The 19,987-nt window shown below is 36.2% G+C and overlaps 1 protein-coding gene across 1 annotated transcript in view; it reads left to right on the forward strand.

Annotated features, from left to right (window-relative positions):
* The window catches only part of LOC109074133 (semaphorin-6B-like), a 115,701-nt gene extending 95,921 nt beyond the window's left edge, over positions 1-19,780 (forward strand). The window contains exons 11-17 of the mRNA XM_042718967.1: positions 6,098-6,229; positions 7,585-7,734; positions 9,130-9,309; positions 11,096-11,236; positions 12,536-12,613; positions 13,709-13,767; positions 18,657-19,780. Of these exons, the coding sequence (XP_042574901.1) occupies positions 6,098-6,229; positions 7,585-7,734; positions 9,130-9,309; positions 11,096-11,236; positions 12,536-12,613; positions 13,709-13,767; positions 18,657-19,573 (1,657 nt within the window). The 3' untranslated portion in view covers positions 19,574-19,780. The remainder of the gene's footprint in view (positions 1-6,097; positions 6,230-7,584; positions 7,735-9,129; positions 9,310-11,095; positions 11,237-12,535; positions 12,614-13,708; positions 13,768-18,656) is intronic.
* The last annotated feature ends 207 nt before the right edge of the window (positions 19,781-19,987 follow it).

Raw genomic sequence — 19,987 nt, forward strand, 5'->3', positions numbered from 1 at the left:
TTTTTTTATACTTTTCAGTGTCCTGAAAAATAAAAGTAGGGCTTTTTCCCACAAAATTATTTAAAAGCACAACTGTTTTCAACATTCATAATAATAAATATTTCTTGAGCAACAAATCAGCATCATAGAATGATTTCTGAAGACTGAAGACTGGAGTAATGATGCTGAAAATGTAGCTTGGCATCACAGAAATAAATTGCATTTACAAGTAGAAATCAGCTATTTTATAATATTTTTACAATATTACTGTTTTTACTGTATTTTTTAAATCAAATAAATACAGTCTTGTTGAGCATAAGAGACTTCTTTCAAAAACAATATAAAGCAGTTGTGTGTATAAATAATCATTAGAAATATTAAATCTCATTGTTATTAGTAGTAGTAGAAGTTGTAGTATTGAATGGTCTCTCAATACTTTATTATTGTTATTATTAAATAACCACATATAAGCCATATATTAATATATAACCATACATAGGGAAATATATTCACATATTATTGTTGTTGTTGTCGTTGTTATTGAACAGTGCCAGATTTCTTTAGTAATATTTTTGTATATTACTTGATATTATTATTTATTATTATTATTATTATATGACCATATATAAGCCATTTGTTAATATATATAAGCAAATTGGTAATATATAACCACACATGTGATAATATACTATATTTTTTTTTTATTGTTTTATTTTTTGTTGTTTTTGTGTTTTTAGGTTTATGTATTAATATTTTGTATGTTTGTTTGCAACCATCAACAACAGCCTATGATTAGGCTAATGAACTGTGTGATTTGGTGCAAGAATTTATTATTATTATTATTATTATTGTTGTTGTTGTTCTTGTTCTTGCTAATAATTATAATAATTCAAATTATGTTATAGTTATGATTAGTATTATTTTACAAATATAAATAATAATATGAATAATCAGAATAAAAAACAATTGTACAAAAAAAGTACAAAGTTGGCAAGTAATATAGCTCTTTAGCTTAACTTAAGCTGTTTACTGTAGCCAAGCTATCTCATTTATTAAATGCGTTTCTTACCTTAAATATCATAAATGCTTCATTTTTCGCAGTAACATCTGAAGGGAGAGTTCTTGTATGCTGCGGTCTGGCTGTGTTACTCGCTCTAGAGTTATGGCTGAGCTTTTATGCCAAAGTACAAACAGCATGAGACTCCTCCTGCTTTGCACCATGTCCATTTTTCTGGTTTAGTCCTCATTTCTCAGCCCCCCGTCGTGTCCTGTCTCAAACAGCCGCGAGAGGCTTTGCCACAGAGCTTTGTGTGATGAGGTGATCTTGGCCCGTTCCCCTCAAGCCCACTGGGCTGGGCAGTTACACAGGCACGGCGCCAGGAAGCCTTTAAAGTAGTGGACGATAGGTGACCAGGGCCGAGAGCCAGAGAGAACAGGGTGAAAGTAGAGCTCATTTGTCTGGCTGAGGTTTACAAGACTGTAGATCACTGTATCTGACAGCTCATTGGCTGGATTAGAGTTGGAGGCCACAAACTTCTGACAGCTTATTGGCTTAAGAGGTGTTCTCGAAATGGCTCCTATTCAGACCCCGTCTGCCCGTCTCAGTTTTTGCAATGGCAACATACATACAAAACTCTTTTGTGAAGGAAAAGTTATTCCTGTGATGCAAATTCATCATTACTCCAGTCTTCAGTGTCATGTGATCTTTCCAAAATTGTTCTAATATGCTGCTTTGCTGTTAAGGAAATATTTCTGATTATTAGCAATGTTGGAAACAGTTTTGCTGCATCATTTTTATTTTATTTTAAAATAATTTTTGGTAATTATACAATACAATGCAAAAATAAAATAAATAAAAAATAACCTTCACAAAATAAAATTGCTAAAACTAAAATTATAAAGAAAACTGGAAATATGAAAATAAAAGCTAATTCAAAAAAGTATTAAATACTATAATAGTATGTAAAAAAATACTAAAATAACACTGTACTCTAATACAGATGAAATAGCATGAAAAAATGTGTAATATTATGTATTCTTAAATTTTTAAATTACTTTTTTTTTTTTTTTTTGTGGTGTTTATTTTTTGTTTTTGGAAAAAGTAAATTTTAATTTAAAAAAAAAATTCCAGTCAGTGGGATCCAGTAATGTTTTTAAAATAATATTTATCAATATATCTTTATTTGTATTCTGTAGAAGAAAGTAAGTCGTGCAGGTTTAAAACAACATGAGGGAGAGTAAATGAAGACAGAGTTTTCATTTTTGGTTGAACTATCCTTCTAATTATGAGCAATAACTAGCAAACACTACTAATGAAGCCACAGTGTGTTGGAACATTGTGTTATTCTTTTAATCACCTTCATTATTAGTGACCTGCTGAGGTAAAATGAGAGAGGTGTCAGTACCCTAATGGCACTTGTAGAACATTATTGTTTTTCCCTTTATTCTTTTTAAATAGTTGAGGTAATTATAAGGTTGTGCTTCTCAGGGAAGCGCAGTAAAGAAACAAAGAGGAAGGTGCCATCCAGTGACATCTCTGTTAATTTAGTGTAAGTTTTGGCACAGATGTCCTCCATAAGCGCGGCAGGCAGCGGGCTCAGGCCCTTCTCCAAATCAGTCCATTAACACCAAGCCCACTGCGTCATTTCTGTCCATCAATCTGCACGCATTTTCCAAATTTTCCAAATGAGACCCTTCATTCCCAAAGCCCTTCAATTACCAATAGCCCATATTTAACAGATCAGAGCCCGTATTTTCCGTGTATCTATTAGTGAGAGATATTAGAGCGGAATTGAGCAGAAATGGAATGATTAGAATGATGATTGAATGAGCAGACCTCGTCATATCCGAATGCGATGATTGCTCTGGAGCTGTCTTATCTGCTTCAGTTTTATTTAGTGTGGAATGTAGAAGGACTCATTTGCATCATCATTGTGAGCAGGATAGTGTTATTGATTCAAATTCAAGTTTGCATCCAAATCATTTCCCCTAAATGATTCCATTGGGTTGAGTAACATTTTCTTTTTAGTGTCTGATAATAATAATAATAATAATAATAATAATAATAATAAATAATAATATATATATATATATATATATATATATATATATATATATATATATATATATATATATATATATAATCAATTTATATATAAGTGAGCTTTCTCGCTAAATTAAAATTCTGTCATCTTCTATTCACCATAATGTCGTTCCAAACCTCTGTGACTTTCTTTTTGAAATGCAAAAGAATATATACATGTTTTTAAAATGTTAATTAACAAACAGCTTCATTTCCCTTTTGAGTTTTTTGTTGTTGTTGTTGTTGTTATTGTTGTTGTTTGTTTGTTTTTTTGTTCAGATAACAGAAGTTAATGAGAACATTCTTCAAAATATCTTCTTTTATGTTCCACAGAAGAAATATAGTAATTTTTTTGGTAATTGAAATCAAATTAAATATAAATATTATATGAAAAACTTAAACATAAAAGAGCTTAAATTAGAAACGGAGATAAGTTTAAGTAAAATTACTAAAACGAAAATAAAAATAAATTAAAGCTATAGTATATAAAAACTAATAAAACTCAGTTTTAACATTTTTAATTAAACTTGTATTGATGCTTTTTAGTCACTGTTTAATGAAATATATTTATTTATATTGATCTATTGATATAAACTTCCACAAGTCGTAGTTCAGAGGTCATTTTAGACCACCAGAGAACAAAATTTTGTTTAAAAGTAACCTCCCTGCTGAAAAAACAGCTAAAACCAGCATATGCTGATTGGCTGGTTTTAGCTGGTTTAAGCTGGATTTGGCTGGTTGGTCAGCTGGGCTCCCAGCCTGAACAACTAAAGAAGTGTTCAAAACCCCTTTAAAACCAGCCTGCTAAACCAGATAAGACCAGATGGAAAGATAAACTAAAACCAGCACACCAGCTTTTTTTTTTTAATGATGATGATGATGATGATATATTCAAAGGATTCGCCAAAGTTTGCAGGGTTTGTTGGTTTGGGTCTATGAAGTTTGTTTTGTTTGAGGCTCTTTTTGAGTGTTGTTGGAGGTGCGAGGGCTTGGATTTGCCACAGCACTGTCATTTCAGATAAAAGACCATGAGTTTTGGTTCATCTTTGGCGCAGCATTGGCCAAATGTTGTCCAGCGCTGGCTCAGCAGGTCTGGTGTCAGGTGAGGGGTGCAGACAAGCCCTCTCTCTCCAGCTTCAGCGGGACACCACACAGAACTCGCCAAATCTGTCACCGTGCTCCAAACACACATGTTCTGAGAGCAGCTGATGGGGCCATGTGTGACCGCAGACACAGACCAACAGCCTGCTCCTGTTTTACAGTTCACACAACATCACAAGAATCAAACCCATGGTTAATATTTACACGTTTGTTGTCCCAACAAAAATTATAATGTCTTGGAGGTTAATGTCATGGATTTTTTACAAAATGAAAGGGATTAAGTAAAATAATAATAGGATGGAAACTGAAATTGTAAAAACCTACATTCATTTATAGGTTTAATCTAAACAATATTTCCAAGAAAACGAGAGGGGGAAATATTATTTTGTAGTAATAATTAACTCAATTGTGTTAAAAGAAAATTAATAACAATTAGCATCTTTTAAAACTAAAAAAAAAAAAAATACATCTATTATATCTTATTATATTTTTTTATTTTTATTTTTTTTTTTTTTTTTTTTTTATTAATATAGTTTTATTATGTTATTTTATTTATATTATATGAATGTAGTTTTGTTTTGTCTACCATTGAAAAAGTTTGGGGTTGGTGAGATTTTTTAATGTTGTTTTTAAGAGAAGTCTCTTATGCTCACCAAGGGTGCATTTATTTAATCAAAAATACTGTAAACACAGTTATATTGTGAAATATTATTACAATTTAAAATAACTGTTTTATATTTTAATATATCATAAAATGTACTTTACTTCTGTGAGGCAAAGCCGAATGGAGCTTCATTACGCCAGTCTTCAGTGTCACACGATCCTTCAGAAATCATTCTAATATGCTGATTTGGTTGTTATTATCAATACTGAAAGCAATTGTGCTGCTTCATATTTTTGTGGGAACCAAGACTTTTTTCAGGATTATCTGATAAATAAAAAAGTTAAAGAACAGCATTTATTTTATTTGTAAAATTAAAAATGTCTTTACTGTCACTTTTGATCAATTTAATTTATCCTTGCTGAATAAAAAGTAATTTCTTATTCACCCCAAACATTTTAACAGTAGTTTAGAAGTATGAATTTCCGTGTGTATGCATCAGTGCACACCAGAATTGTTCATTTCGTATGTTGCATAAGGCTGTGGTTCACAACAAGCCTTGGATAAGATTTGTAGTCTTGTTGTGGCTAAAAGCTGAAATCTGGACAGATAAGAGGATCCAAGTTTCCTCAACAGTCCATCTGACCTCCTTGGAAGTGAAGGAGAGAGAGAGACAAGCTGCCCTGGAACACATGGTGAACACCTGCAGACCAGAACACACACACACACACACACACACACACACACACACCATCGGGCTGTACACTTGCCCATCCTGGCAGTTCATTTTACAGCTTCCTTCTGTGTCTGACTGATCTATGATTTCCTTTTTGTTTCATGTGCATCATGCATTAATATTTTCCTTTTAAAAGGAAGAATTCACCTAAAAAATAAAACTGTCATCATCTATTCATCCTCATGTCTTTTCAAAGATATTTTTCTTTTCCCATGAAACACAGATGTTTTTCATATTTTTTATGCATTGAAAGCATATAGTGACCAAAAAGCATCATTCTTAATGCTTATGTGCTATATAATAGTCCTATGTAAATGTGGTGAGCTTGCTGAGTCGCTAGAGTTTGCTCTTGAGTTTTTATCAGTCTGATGTGAGTGGCTGTGGAGACGCTCTCTAATGAGATGCAGCAGAGGCAGATTGGTCGATTAGTCTGTCAGCTCCAGAAAAACGAATGGTTTTGTTTTGACATGTCACTTTGGCTTCGGGTTACAGTGTGCGTGTGCTTGTGAAAATGTGTCAGACTGTGAGTGTGTGTGTTTGAGGTGTGGATTGGATCAGTGATGTGTCTTGACCCTCTTGCTGCTCTGTGTCTACCCAGCATCCCCGGCTCGGCGGTGTGTGCGTTTGACATGCAGCAGCTGGCACGTGTGTTTGAGGGCAGATTCAAAGAGCAGAAATCACCAGAATCCATTTGGACACCTGTACCTGATGAACAAGTACCTAAACCCAGGTATCTATCTATCTATCTATCTATCTTCTATCTATCTATTCTATCTATCTATCTATTCTCTATTATCCTATCCTATCTATCTGGATCTCTCTATCTAGCTCTCGCCTGTCTATGGTTCAACTATCAATCTATCTATCAATGTATCATTCTATCCATCTATCCATAATATCAATCTATCTATCAATGTATCATTCTATCCATCTATCCATAAAAAAGTGAAAATTGTTATCTTTATTCATTCATTCTATATGTTATTCTTTTTTTTTTTACCATTTTTTTCTTTTGTTTTTCTCAATATATCGATCCATTGTTCTATTCATCCATCCATTCATCAATTTATTGTTCTATTCATCCATCATTTATTCATCCATCCATTCATCTATCAATTTTATCGATCCATCGGTCTATTCATCTATCATTGATTGTTTTATTCATTCATTTATTCATTTTTTTTTTTTTTATTCATTCATTCATTTGTTGTTTTTTTATTCATACTCATCTTTCTATCATTTTTCCATTCATCCATCCATTTAATCAATTTATTTTTTATTCTTTGAGTTTTACTTGTGTTTATGTTTATCCTTTTATATTTTTTCTTTTATTTTTCCGTCCATCCACTCATCTATCTATTGATCTATCCATTGTTCTAGTTCTCTGGTCCAATCGGTCATTCATCCATCTATCTATCAATCATCTATCCATCCTATATTATCCATATCTATCATCTATGGTTCCATCAATCCAGTCCGTCATCTATCTATCTATTCATCCATCATCATCCTATCTATAATTATCTCTGCCATCCATTATCTATTCCCCCGAAATTCTCATTCTATTCATCCATATAGCAACATTTCCATACCTCTCTTTCATTCTATTACATACCATCTATCAATATGTTTGGTCCAGTCAATCCATCCATCCATCCGTGATTTCTTCTATCATTCTCTATTCATCCATTCCATTCATCTATTGATCATTCACCCCCTCCATCCATTCCTCTATCTTTGTTCTTCTTCCTCCATCCATCCATCCATCCATCCATCCATCCCATCCATCCATTCCATCCTCCATTTGTCATCCCTTCCATTTCTCTATCTATCTATCTATCTATCTATCTATCTATCTATCTATCTATGGACATTTTGTTATATTTAACCATCCATCCATCGTTCTATTCATCCATCCATTCATCTATTGATATATATTTCGATATATGGTTCCATCTATTCTATATCATTCATTCATTCATTCATTTTCTATTATTTATTTTTTTTGATATTTTGCATCTATCTATCTATCTCTGGATATTTATATCATGAATGTGTTTCTTTTACTTTCTTTTACTTTTCTAGGCCTGGAGGATGTGCTGTCCAGGGTTCGAGGTTCAGCTCCTCCAACACCCTTCCCGATGAAGTGCTGAATTTCATCAAAACTCATCCTCTGATGGATGAAGCGGTTCCTTTGCTTGGACACAGACCATGGATAGTCAAGACTATGGTCCGGTAAGATGAGTACACTACTCAACACAGGTGTTGTGGAAAAATATCAATAAACCCCAAGATGCTTGTTATATGAAATGTGTTGCAGAGAGTTGAAAAGGTGAAACGTCATTCTCAAAGTCTGCTAAAAGCCGTCCTGCTTAAACTGAAATTGGCTGAGATTTCAGGAATCAAAGTCCGAGCTCTGCTGTAGTGTGGTTATTGTTAGCAGCACCTACACTCAAAGGACAACATTCTGTGAGCAGTCCTATTAAGAGTGTTCCTATAGTGTCTCTCAAGGTTAGTAGGGGGGGAAAAACCCTTAGTTAAAATATAATTCTAAACTCCAGAAGTGCTTCTGCAGAGAGTAAATTGCCCGAGGCCTTCAGACTCGAAGCAAAACATCTCTGCAAGGAGGAAAATTGTAGCTATAAATCATCTCGCTTTTAAAAATTTGATTGAAATGGCCACTAGGTTGCTTCAAGATAACTAGAGGAAAATTGACACAAAGGAGTGTGGTACTCTGGTGTACATTTGATTCATATTCAATAACAGACCATTTTGGCTGAATGGTTGTCTTGAATAAACATTAGTGAATTACTCCTCATAAAGATTTCACTGACTTGAAAAATAGTCAGCTCAGGGTTTTTTTTTTTTTTTTTTACAATTACAACAAAGTAAAAGTAAACAGAAAGTAAAAGCTGGTGTGAGCCATCAGAGACGCTGGTGAAACTCCTCTGTGTTTGCTGACTTTAATCCAAATAAGCTTTTTTACACCTAATCTTCTCAAGTCTCAACAGAGAGAGTATTTACAAATCTTATCTCTTACATCCCTTTTTAATTATTTCATAAGCTGTATTAAGAATAATACACTAAGAATGGTTTAAAACAGATAGCGGCAGCACTAAAATCTGATTTATGTTTGAAGCTATTAAATGACAAAATGTGAGCATCAGCTGAATTCAACGGATCAAAATCAACCCTATTTACTTTCTTAATGTTTCAGTGCACAATTCATCAGTGAATGCTATTCTAAAGAAAATATCTCTTTGCAAAGTTTATTCAAATTGTAATAACTTGGTTTACCCCTGAAAGGACTGTTTTATTCATCAGAATTGTAAATAGGCCATGAGGGTGGGGAAAATAATACAGTGTTACATTGTTTTTTCTTATTCAATATTCTGCATCTCTTGGAAATATATCACATTATTGTTGCAAAATGGCTTGCAAATGCAGTTTTGTGCTGATTTTAAAGCACTATTTTATTTGGCTACTGTAAACAGCTTACATTTAGCATGATGAAATATATTCTTGGCTGAAAAGTTATCTTTTATTGTCTTTCATCATATTGATGTTGCAACTGTTTTATAAAAGCAATACGCTTCTGTAATAGTGTGTTCTATTTCCCTCACTTTTAAGGTACCAGTTGAACACTATGGTGGTGGACACTGAGGCAGGCCCACATCGCAATCGGACTGTGGTGTTCCTCGGATCCACCAGGGGAACTGTTCTCAAGTTCCTCATCACACCCAGCCCAGAGAACCCGTACTCCAACACCAATACCTTTCTGGAAGAGCTGGAGGGCTACAACCCAGAAAGGTGAAGGGATTGTTCTTATTTTTTGTTTATTTTTTTATTGTTTATTTTTTTTAGCTAGGATTATGTTCTTATCAGTTAGTGTTAGCCAATTTAATAATGCTGTAAATGCTTCAATTTCTAATTGTTGATAGTGTTTTCTGATTTATGGAGTGATAAAAGGAGATATCCTGCTGCAAAAACCTTTAATTCTGATATGTCAACAAAATTAAATTTGAACTTTGCTTCATCCAATGTTCATATTTCAGTAATGGAATTATATGCAAATTAGTGCATATTTAATTAGACATTGCCTCATTTGCTGCCTCATTTGGAGATTTAAACATAACTTTTCAGGAAAATTGTATTGCAAAACAATTTCCTTATTTAAGAATATGACAACCCAAGAGAGAGCTATCTATGCTGCCTCCAAAAAGATAAAAGCACCTTAGTAGACAAAATGTTACATTGGTTTTGGACATGCATTGATGACTCCCTGGCTTCTGATAAGGCAGCTTGTTGCAGGATTCAGAAACAGAGTATGTCTTTGAAAAGTCAAGTTGTTTTTGTCCTTGGCATCTGTTTCCAGACTTCATTTATTTCCAAAAAATCCTTTATTATTTCCCACAGTTGTTTACTGTTGTTGACGTTTAGCCCTGGATTAAAACTTTTAACACTGTCAAAGAGTAAAAGATATTCAGTATCAAATGCAACTGAAGAAATAAATCCATGCTTTTTATCCACAAACAAACACACAGCGCCTCTGAAACTGTCCTCAAAAGCAAAAGGAAGAAAAATGATTCAACAGGATTTCTGATTATTTTGTGTGTGTGTGGCACTCAGATGATGAAAACATGGCTGGGGTTTTGAAGATGAAAGGTAATACCTGTCTGAACAGTAAGGTTCAGAGAGATGCATGCTGGGAGATGAAGGCGAGTTGTGTGGCGGTTGAGATAAGGTTCTCAACAGGACAGAGTGCTCGCTGAGAAACGCACACACACACCTGAAACAAAGAGATCACTGTGTCTGCTTGACCTTCTGTCTTGCCTCAGGTGTTCTCTGGATGCCATCCAAAACTCTCACACAACTTCCTGTAATATGTTTAATTTGTCTTCCAGCTATTTATCAGTGTTTAGATTACATTTCTGATATCTGTAGAGCTACTGTTGGGGAGTTTCTCTGAGACACCGGTGTTGTCATTTAATCAGAGATGTTGCGGTAATTTAATGCCTCATTAGCAGCTTGACAGTTAATGTGTGTTGGAAACATACCAACTCTGACTGAATCTCTTTTAGTGTGTATTTTTTGGGCTGTTTGCCATTTTTTTATAGCCACAGACAGTAGAGTAAAGGAGATTACTGAAGAGAAAGAGTGAGGAGTGTGGGTAGATGGATAGGGTGGAAGGATTTAAGAATTTAAGAATTTTGTTAATTGTTTGGAAGTTTGGAGGTTGCCCACAGGAAGTTGAAGTTAAATGACAAGGAAGTGGAATTTATTCAATTACAAGTCAGAAATTGAATAGGTAGTGCATTCTGGAGAAATTAAGTCTTGGTCCTGAAATTATGAAATCATGAAGTCTTGGTCCTGAAATGAGAAATGATGTCTCCGCCCCGCTGCTGAGTGCAGGTGGTCACACTGTATGTTAATGTGTTCATGACTCATATAGACATTGATGTGAAGCTGTTGGGATTTAATGAGTGAATGTATCCGTGTTCTAGGAAATGTTTGGTTGTAAAAGTGCATAAGGGGTTGAATTGATGCCTTCAATGTGTGTGTGTGTGTGTGTGTGTGTGTGTGTGTGTGTGTGTAGGTGCGGCGATGACTCTGTGCAGGCGAGGCAGCCTCTCTCTCTGACCCTGGACAAACCCAGTCACACACTACTGCTGGCCTTCCACTCCTGCGTGGTGCGAGTGCCTGTCGCACGCTGCCAACTGCACTCCAGATGCATGAAGTAAGAACACACACACTTTCAGTCTGTACACTTTTCGTGTGGTGCGATGTGAACTGCACTCCAGATGCATGAAGTAAGAACACACACACTTTCAGTCTGTACACTGAAGTAAATTCCTTGCCACCCAAACGCACACTTCTTCATCACCGTACGGCTTTGAAAGTCTCTAGTCTCTTGTCTCTTCCTGTGAAGCAGTAAAGTTCTTGATTTAGGCTTCGAATCTCCATCTTGCGGGATGCGGTACAGTACCATCTGTACCAGTTCAAGTCTCTCCAATTCACTTTGTACATCTGCAGCGCCATGTGCCGCTCAAATGACTCTTGCACCAGCAGCCCGTGTTGCTTCGGGTGATACAGGCATAGAAACAATGTGTAGGATTTACTTATTTGCTCAGAAATTGCTACACTGGAAAAATGTATTAAATTTTACAAATAATTACAGTACAGAGAAATCACAAGTAACACATTGAATTTAACATGAAAATTTGAAGTATTTTCTTGTGAAATATTCTCAAATAATCTTTTTTTTTTTTCAACTTCAAAAAAAAAAAAAGTTACACTGTACACAACTTTAAAACCTCCTTTTCCTCCTTGCACAAGCTCACATAGATGCTAAACAAAGAATACAGTACTAAACGTAAATGCATTGTTTTAAATAATATAAATTTAAATGGCAAATTGTAATTGTGAAATGGTAATTATGTATGTTAAATTAATTAAAGTTAATTCTATTTATTGCTGCTTGGATATCTGCCCACTTTATTTTTTTATTTTTTTTTAATAAGCTGTAAAAGCATTATATTTCAATTTGAATACATTAAAAATGTAAAAATAAGGTAAAAATTCAATTTAATTGACTATTTATTTGATGTGTTATTTTGGCATTACTATGAAAAATACATTACTATATATATATATATATATATATATATATATATAATATATATATATATATATATATATATATATATATACAGTATAATTTTGTGTATAATCAAGTGACCTTGAATAGCTGGAGAGACAGATATGAGAAAATATGAGACTGCAGCTGAATGTCTGAGTCATGTCTGTCACTCTCTATCTGTTTCAGTCTCTATAAATCAAAATTTCTGTTGTCCAGTTTTGTTTCCTGTATCTGTTATAGAGGAGGTCAGTATTGTCCTCTGTAATAACATTGACAAACGTGTGTGTGTGTGTGTGTGTGTGTGTGTGTGTGTGTGTGTGTGTGTGTGTGTGTGTGTGTGTGTGTGTGTGTGTCGTGTGTGTGTGTGTGTGTGTGTGTGTGTGTGTGTGTGTGTAGAAACTGCATTGCATCCAGAGATCCATACTGCGGCTGGACCAGAGGAAGTACCTGCTCACTCCTGAGGCCCGGCACCAGGTTAGATAGAAAACCAGAAACATAATCTACACAAATATAAATGCTTGCCGTTGCATGGATGCTGCCCTGTTGTATTTGACATGCCTCTAATCCTCAACTCAAGGGTGCAATAGAGTTTCCCTCAAATTATTACACAGTTAAAGGTGTGCAATTTCTGCGGCAATACTGTCACTAGATGTGAATGTTTTTACACAGGTTTCAAAAACACTTTGCACATCTTTTATTGGCCGTTCAAACAAATAGTCCCGCCCTCACACTCATGCTATTGCTTGAGCCAATGCTGATGTGTTAACCCAAATAGCTGTAATTTGGCTACATTCTGGTAAGGTTCTATTAAAGTTTTGAACAAATGTTCTTCAAAGGAACAATCATTCAAATTTATGTGATCTTTAATAATAATGGTCTCAAAATGTTACCACAAAAGCATTACTTGTATATCATACATATACTTTTTTTTCTGAAACGTTTTAGTTCATCTACATTTTTTTAAATGTTACTACTTTGAAATTAACTTACCCATAATGTTTGTAAACTGATAAAATGGAATGTTCCCCTAGCCAAAACAACAACAACAAAAAACATTTAAAATATTTTTTAATCATTTCTTAAAACTGGACTTTTGAATGTTCAGATAGCATTCAAAAATAGCATTCAGAGGACATTCAATCAATGTTTTCATGACTTAATTGGAAAACAAATGTTCCAATTAGAACATGTTGGATGGGAATGTTTTGGTAGTTCTACAGTGCTTGCATATTTCCATATTCCTAAAAAGGTACTTTAATATAAAAAATATATACTGTTCACATTTAAACCAGATGTATCATTATTCACGTATCTTGGTAAAATGACAGTTTAACTAACTTGTTCAGTAAAATGTCTCTCTTTTCATAACAGCCATTGACCTGGAAAAAAAAAACAGCAGTCAAATGTGTTTTGAATTGTGTTCCGACACATTTCTAAATGCAATGACGCATGAAATTGAGTTTGCATAACTAGAAGTGCATGCATTCACGTACTTGCATAGAATGTGTCGTGTATCTAATCCGTAAATTCGCCGTTAAGGTTCAAATCCGTTTTTCTCCTGTTTTGCAGATTACCTTTCGTGCAGGACGTTGAATATGGAAACACCTCACATCTCGGAGACTGCGACGGTGAGTTGTGAACCTGTTTGGGATGTGACCTTTAGCTTCCCGTTCTACCTTCAGCGTGTCTCTCCTTCCTCAAGAGAATTCTCTAGCAACTCTTCAACAATACAGAAAAGATCCAGTCTGGTCTGGTTCGAAAGTTTTGCTCAAGCAGTCAAAGTCATGAGAAAGTCACAGGTTGCATCAGGAGAGACGAAGGAAGTTATTGAGCGAGAAACAGAGCTTTGAGTCTTTTCTTTTTAGAAATTAATTGATTTCTTTAAAGTACGAGGTGTCTGGGTGCAAGTTAGTGTTTGCATTGTTAAAAAAACAAAAGATGGTTTATATTTTCAAACAATGAGAAGCTTAGATTCGCTTTCCGCTCTTAATGGCATTTTGCACTCTCTGTCGATCCCTCCAGTTTTCATGGCTCAAAACGCTTACATTTGTTCAGATTCAGCAGATTGTGGAACAGCAGTGAGGTCCTGAAGTCTCTTCTTGAGGAGTTCTTGACATAACAGACTGCCACAGATACTCAGACAGAAGAGGCTATATATCACTGCAGCCATATAGATTCAGCTGAGTCACACAGAAGAGAGAGCGAGAATGCACAGAATGAAACAGATTAAAGTTCAATGGCTTAGTGAGTGTGTACTTTCAAGGAATCTGTTTCTGTGTGATAGTTTCAGGATAAAAATGGAGAACAGCAGCAGATTATGGGTGTCTTTTTGGATTGCTAATCTTGACACAGTTTGATTTAGGAAAAGATCGATGGGCTCATTGTACGATTTCTTATAGTAACTTCCTGAAGTTTTTAGGAGACACAACTGAATTTTGAGAGCACATTCAGGTTAATATGTGCTCTATGAATAGAACAATTTCTGAACATTTCATTTCAGTTTCAGCAATTTGCTCAATGAGCTTAAAACAGTGGTTCTCAAACTTTTTGAGTCAAAGGCCCCCTGTTTTCCAAAAGGTATTTCCAAAATTGACTAGTATTTCTGCTGTAATTATAGCAAAGCTGCTTGTTTTCTTTTTTATTAACATGAAAAAAAATATTGGCATGACTTTGATATATTAAACTACTTACCTGAAATTCATTTTTTAAGGTTAAACTTTTTCATGAACTGTATTTTCTTCAATAAAATAATTATTAAGGTGGGGATTAAAATTTAATTTAGTTTAAAGTGTTATTTTGAAATAATCTTTTATTTAGATTAGAGTTTGAATATTTTATTAATAATAATATATTATTTTAAATTAAAAAATTACATTTGTTGAGCCCCCTAGTGGGCCCCGACCCCCTGGTTTAGAACCACTGGCACAAAAGCAAGAGCAGAGCTGCCAGAGGATGGTTTTTAACTGTATGGGGTAAGTTGTCACAAAACTGAAACCTGCCAATAAAATCTATTTTAGACTTTTTGGTTCACTTTTAACAGTTTTGATATTATATTTTAGGTAATTAAAATTGCTATAAGGCATTAAAGTGGTGTGGTGGTCAGGCTGGTATGCTTGTTTACAGTATACCATTATGATATTTATTAATATTTTAGAATAGCTTCTGTTAGTAAATTTTTTATATACATAGTCAAAGCTGTTGTGAACTGACTGTGATCATACACAGTACTCAACCCACTCATGTTTGTTATGTGCGTAATACACTTGTCACAATGTTATGGTAAATATGGTTGTATGAATATAGCCAGAGAGATTTCTAAACCTCAGAAAAACCTTGTATACTGTACAGTGAGAGTGTGTTTACTCACTGTAACATTCAGCATAAAGCTGGAGGCTGAAGGATGTATTTACAGACAGAGGAAAGGGAGGGACGGAATTAACATGGAGAACAAAATGAACCCTAACGTCAAGAGGCAAAAGGGGACTAATTAAAGAGGTCCTTGAAAAGAAATTTAGGCACATTCATAATATAATGAGCCCATAGAAATGTGTCTGTAAAATAACCGCCGTCTGGCCAGTATAATATGATTTGGTTTTGTGATATATGAAGCTGAGTCACAGGCTCATTAAACTCAGCACTCGTGCTCAAACAGCTCCAGTCTGCTGGTCAGCCGTCCTCTCGTCTACATCAAACGCCTGTCTTCTTCTGTCCGCGCTCGCTCCATCCATCACACAGAAGTTCAGACATATTTTAAAGAGCCCAAGACGAGTGAAACACTGAATGGCAAAAAAGATCAGAACAGAGCGAGAGAGAGCAAAAAAAAAAAAAAACGAGTTTGTTCAGAGCTTGTTTGAAATCACTGTTTGATGCTGTTTTAGTTTGACAGAAGCAGGCAAGCACATTAAACTAAATGTTAAAATTAGCCATATAGTCATGTTAATGTTCATTTTAGATTACTTTTTATTAAATACTATTTTTTATTTTAAGCTATTAAAGTTATCCATTCAAGCGCAGTGAGTTGTTTTATCTTTGTCTTGACAGTATGCATAAATATACTAATTTGCTTTAAATACAGTACAGTTGAAAGAGGTCTCTTATGCTCACCAGGACTGCATTTATTTGATCAGAAATAGAGTAAAACAGTAGTATTTTGAAATATTATTGTAGTTTTTATGTGTTCTTATAGTTACAAATACAAATAATACAAAGATATAAGAAAAATCTATTAATGGTCAGGAGGTTTCTGTCTCTTGAAAGGATTTCTGCACCCCTGAGGACATACACACACACACACACACACACACATTACATGCAATCTTGTAGCAGTATTTTAGTCTTTAGGAATGCTCAAAGGAAACAAAATATTAAGAAAAGGGTTCAATTGTTGAGTGTGTTGTGTGCAGCAGACTCCTGCTGTTACAATGAACAAATGCAATGAGAACTGTGATTTCCAGCTGAGACTAGAAGAGTTTTAATGGCAGAAAACAGGAAATGAGAGAGAGAGAATACAAGAAGAGATCAGAAAATTTAAGTTTGTGTATGATTGTGTGTGTGAATGCCTATGTGTCTTTGTCTGTGTGTGTTAGGAAATAGAAATGTGCTTTGCCAAAGAGTGAATGTAGTGTATATGGTTGTTTTTGGGAACACCATATTCTGGACACTACCACGATGGCAGCACCATAGTATTTTTTGAAGGGCTGCACACAATATTCATTTTGTAAACTGAAAGTGAGTGACAATGAACAGTTCACCCAGAAATGATCATTTACTCCCTTTCATGTCATTCTAAACCAGTTTGTCCCCTTTTTGTGGCCTACAGTAGAAGGAAAATCATTTGGACTGACGGATGGGTGAGTAAATGATGACAGAATTTTCCTATTTGGGTGAACTATTCTTTTAAAAGTCCTCTTACTGTCGAGACATTTACTAGTTTGGATACTGAAGTAGACGCAGAGTCTGACAGCTTCTCATTTCTGAGACGGCTAACAGCCCACACATAAACGGCACTGCTAGAGGAGAGATAGTCAGCGAGAAGAAAGCCTAGAGGGGAGATAATAAAGGAAAAGAAGTAGACTGAGAAAATAGAGGTTAAAACCAAGGACATCTCACAGGGAACAGCAGAAGAAAGAGTACAAGAAATGCTGTTAAAAGAAAGAAGGATTATACAAATGCCAATCCCAGGAAAAACTATTAGAAAGCAGAGTATGAAAAGCATGAGTCATCAACTCCAAAAACTGCTGCGTTCATCGAATTTATCGAATTATCTCTTTAGACCCATTTAGTTCTTGCATCTACTCACATTTCCATTATGAATCTCAATTGCACAGGTTGCTCAGGGTCAGTGATTGACAGTGGCGTTTGCATGTTCATGGTCCTCGAGGCAGGACTTTTAAGTGCAAGATTTCTAAGGTCATATTCCATCTATGGAAGGTCAGAACCTTAGCCTACTGAAAAACACACTGTATCAAGTTCACTGAATTAGGAGCGACTGTAGTCAACAGCCTCTTGTTTTCTGATCGATTGCTGGGGCTGTAATGTACAGAAACTCAATAGATCAATTGCACACCGCTTCATAAGTCATGAGGAGCTTCTTTGATGCTTTTGTAAGCCATTCAAGTGTCAGTTTTTAAATGATTAGTCCTCCTGAGCTTAATATTGCCAATAGTTGTAGATGTTACAGTGTTTTTTAGTAGTCCCAAAACTCCATTTTGGCCTTCAAGGGCCTGTTTTAATAAACAGGGCAAATTAGCGCGAGAGTACAATTCCAAAGCAGCACCTATGGAAGCGGAAATTTCTGCGGCTGGTTTACTAACAACACACAAATGAAAGAACACAGATGCAACGTCTCATTTATATATCGACCAATGCAATATACCAAGTGCAGCGCAAATTAGCGTAGCCGCAAATAAAGAATTAAGAAATAAGCCACAGTACGTTGAAAAGAACCCGAGGACAAAAAATGAAGTGTTGCAAGAAGTCGTCTTTTGTTTCCTGAATCAAATTAAAAATTACATGACTTGGCAAATGATATGTTCGGATAATGTTTTCTTCTGGCATTCCAAATAAATTAATATGTGTGAAAAAAATTCTCTCCCTTCTGCCATGAGCTCTCTGTTCTCTGCGGTGCCTCCCCATAGTAACAACTATTACATCCATTTCAAGTGCAAAATAATTTTTTTGGGAGGGGGGGTGGGGGGTTAATTAATGGCGCAAATACCAGTAATTTGACGAGCATATGTATTAGTAAATCACGTTGCGTAATTCATTTGAATACTCTCCTCCCATAAATTATGTGTCTGAAAGGGAAACTCTTACAAATGCATATCAAATAAGGTCAGGGGCAAAAATAACTGTCCACACCTTTTCAGCTCTAATTCTTCACTGCGCATCTTTAGTAAATCCTGACAGTAATATTTTAATGCCAAAAGAAGGTTTGTGCTGGCACAAGCTGTTAGTAAAACTGCCCTCAAGTTCGTTGTTGTTTTTGGATTGTAACATATTCACTCTCTTTTTGCAGGTCTGTTACATGAGAGTTTTATGGATGAGCCTGAAAGTCTTGTTACTTTGAACCTGCTGGTCATTGCTGCAGTTTCCGCTTTCTCCACCGGGGCAGCGCTCTCAGGCCTGGCAGTGTGCTGGATCATGGGTCAAAAACACCGCCACCGTTCGCACAGCAACACTCCTTCGTCCAGTAGTCAGCGGAAGAACGAGAAGGAACGGTGCATGATGGGACAAAGCAGGAGCGGCTCTGTGATGAGTGTATCCCGGCACAGCGGCACGGACCGGCCACGTTCACAAGGAGAGACGCTCTTCGTAATGCCGAATGGTTGGGTCAAAGCGGGCGACTTGGATCCAGGTCTGCTTCCCACACCCGAGCAAACTCCCCTGCAGCAGAAACGTGGGTTACGCCTGTCCGATTCCGGATCCAGTTGGGACCAAAGCCAGACCTTCTTGAGCTCGGTGGGAACCCAGTGTCCACCTCCACCATCCACCTTGTTTCTCAGCTCTAAACTCCTGCAAGGATCCAGTCGACGGCATGAGGAAGCCATTGAAACCGGTATCGACCGCCAACGCTACGTCTCTCTCTCCAAGTACCGGGATCAGGGAATACGCCAAGGCACTCTTCTTCGCAAGTCGGCAGGTGATTACAACTACCCCATGACTCCCCAAGACTCCCCTGACCGGCGGAGAGTGGTGTCAGCACCCAGCACCCAGATAGAGTACAGCGGAGAACCTCTTCGCTGGACCCACGAAGGCTACATCTTCAGCAGTCATGGCATACCTCCAACGGGCCACCACTACACCCCGGCCTCCCAGCATCCTGCAGGACTGACGCGCTCCGTGCTCCATGGGTCCCGGGGGCTCATCGACCGGGCGGACTTCAGCCACCTGCTCGGGAAGGGAGGGAGCGACCGGACACCAACAGGCCAGTGAACAGAGAGGAACCAAGATGCGAGGAGTGGGAAATTGTAGAAACATGAGTGGCTGAAACCTCATGTGGACTGTGGAGCGCAACCTGGCCAATCACAGCAGCTCTCTGTGTCTCTCTCTCTCTGTTTCTTTCCTCACCTTCTTGTCATCCTTTACCTCATTTGTCTGGAACTGCTTGCATGAGGAAAAGCCAAAACTGGACCTGACTTAATTTGATATGAGAAGAGATTCATTTTGTAATGCACCTCTTTCTTCTCTCTATTTATCACTCACAATCACACAAATATGTAGACAGAGATGTGCTTTTCCCTGTAGCTCTCGTTCTTGCTGACTGACTATGAGTGCGGCTTACCGAACTTTATTGCGCCTTTATCAGATGGAGGAAAGAACCATAGACATCTTGAAGACTATCTTTCC

The sequence above is a fragment of the Cyprinus carpio genome, chromosome B2, assembly GCF_018340385.1.
Source record: "Cyprinus carpio isolate SPL01 chromosome B2, ASM1834038v1, whole genome shotgun sequence".
Taxonomy (NCBI): domain Eukaryota; kingdom Metazoa; phylum Chordata; class Actinopteri; order Cypriniformes; family Cyprinidae; genus Cyprinus; species Cyprinus carpio.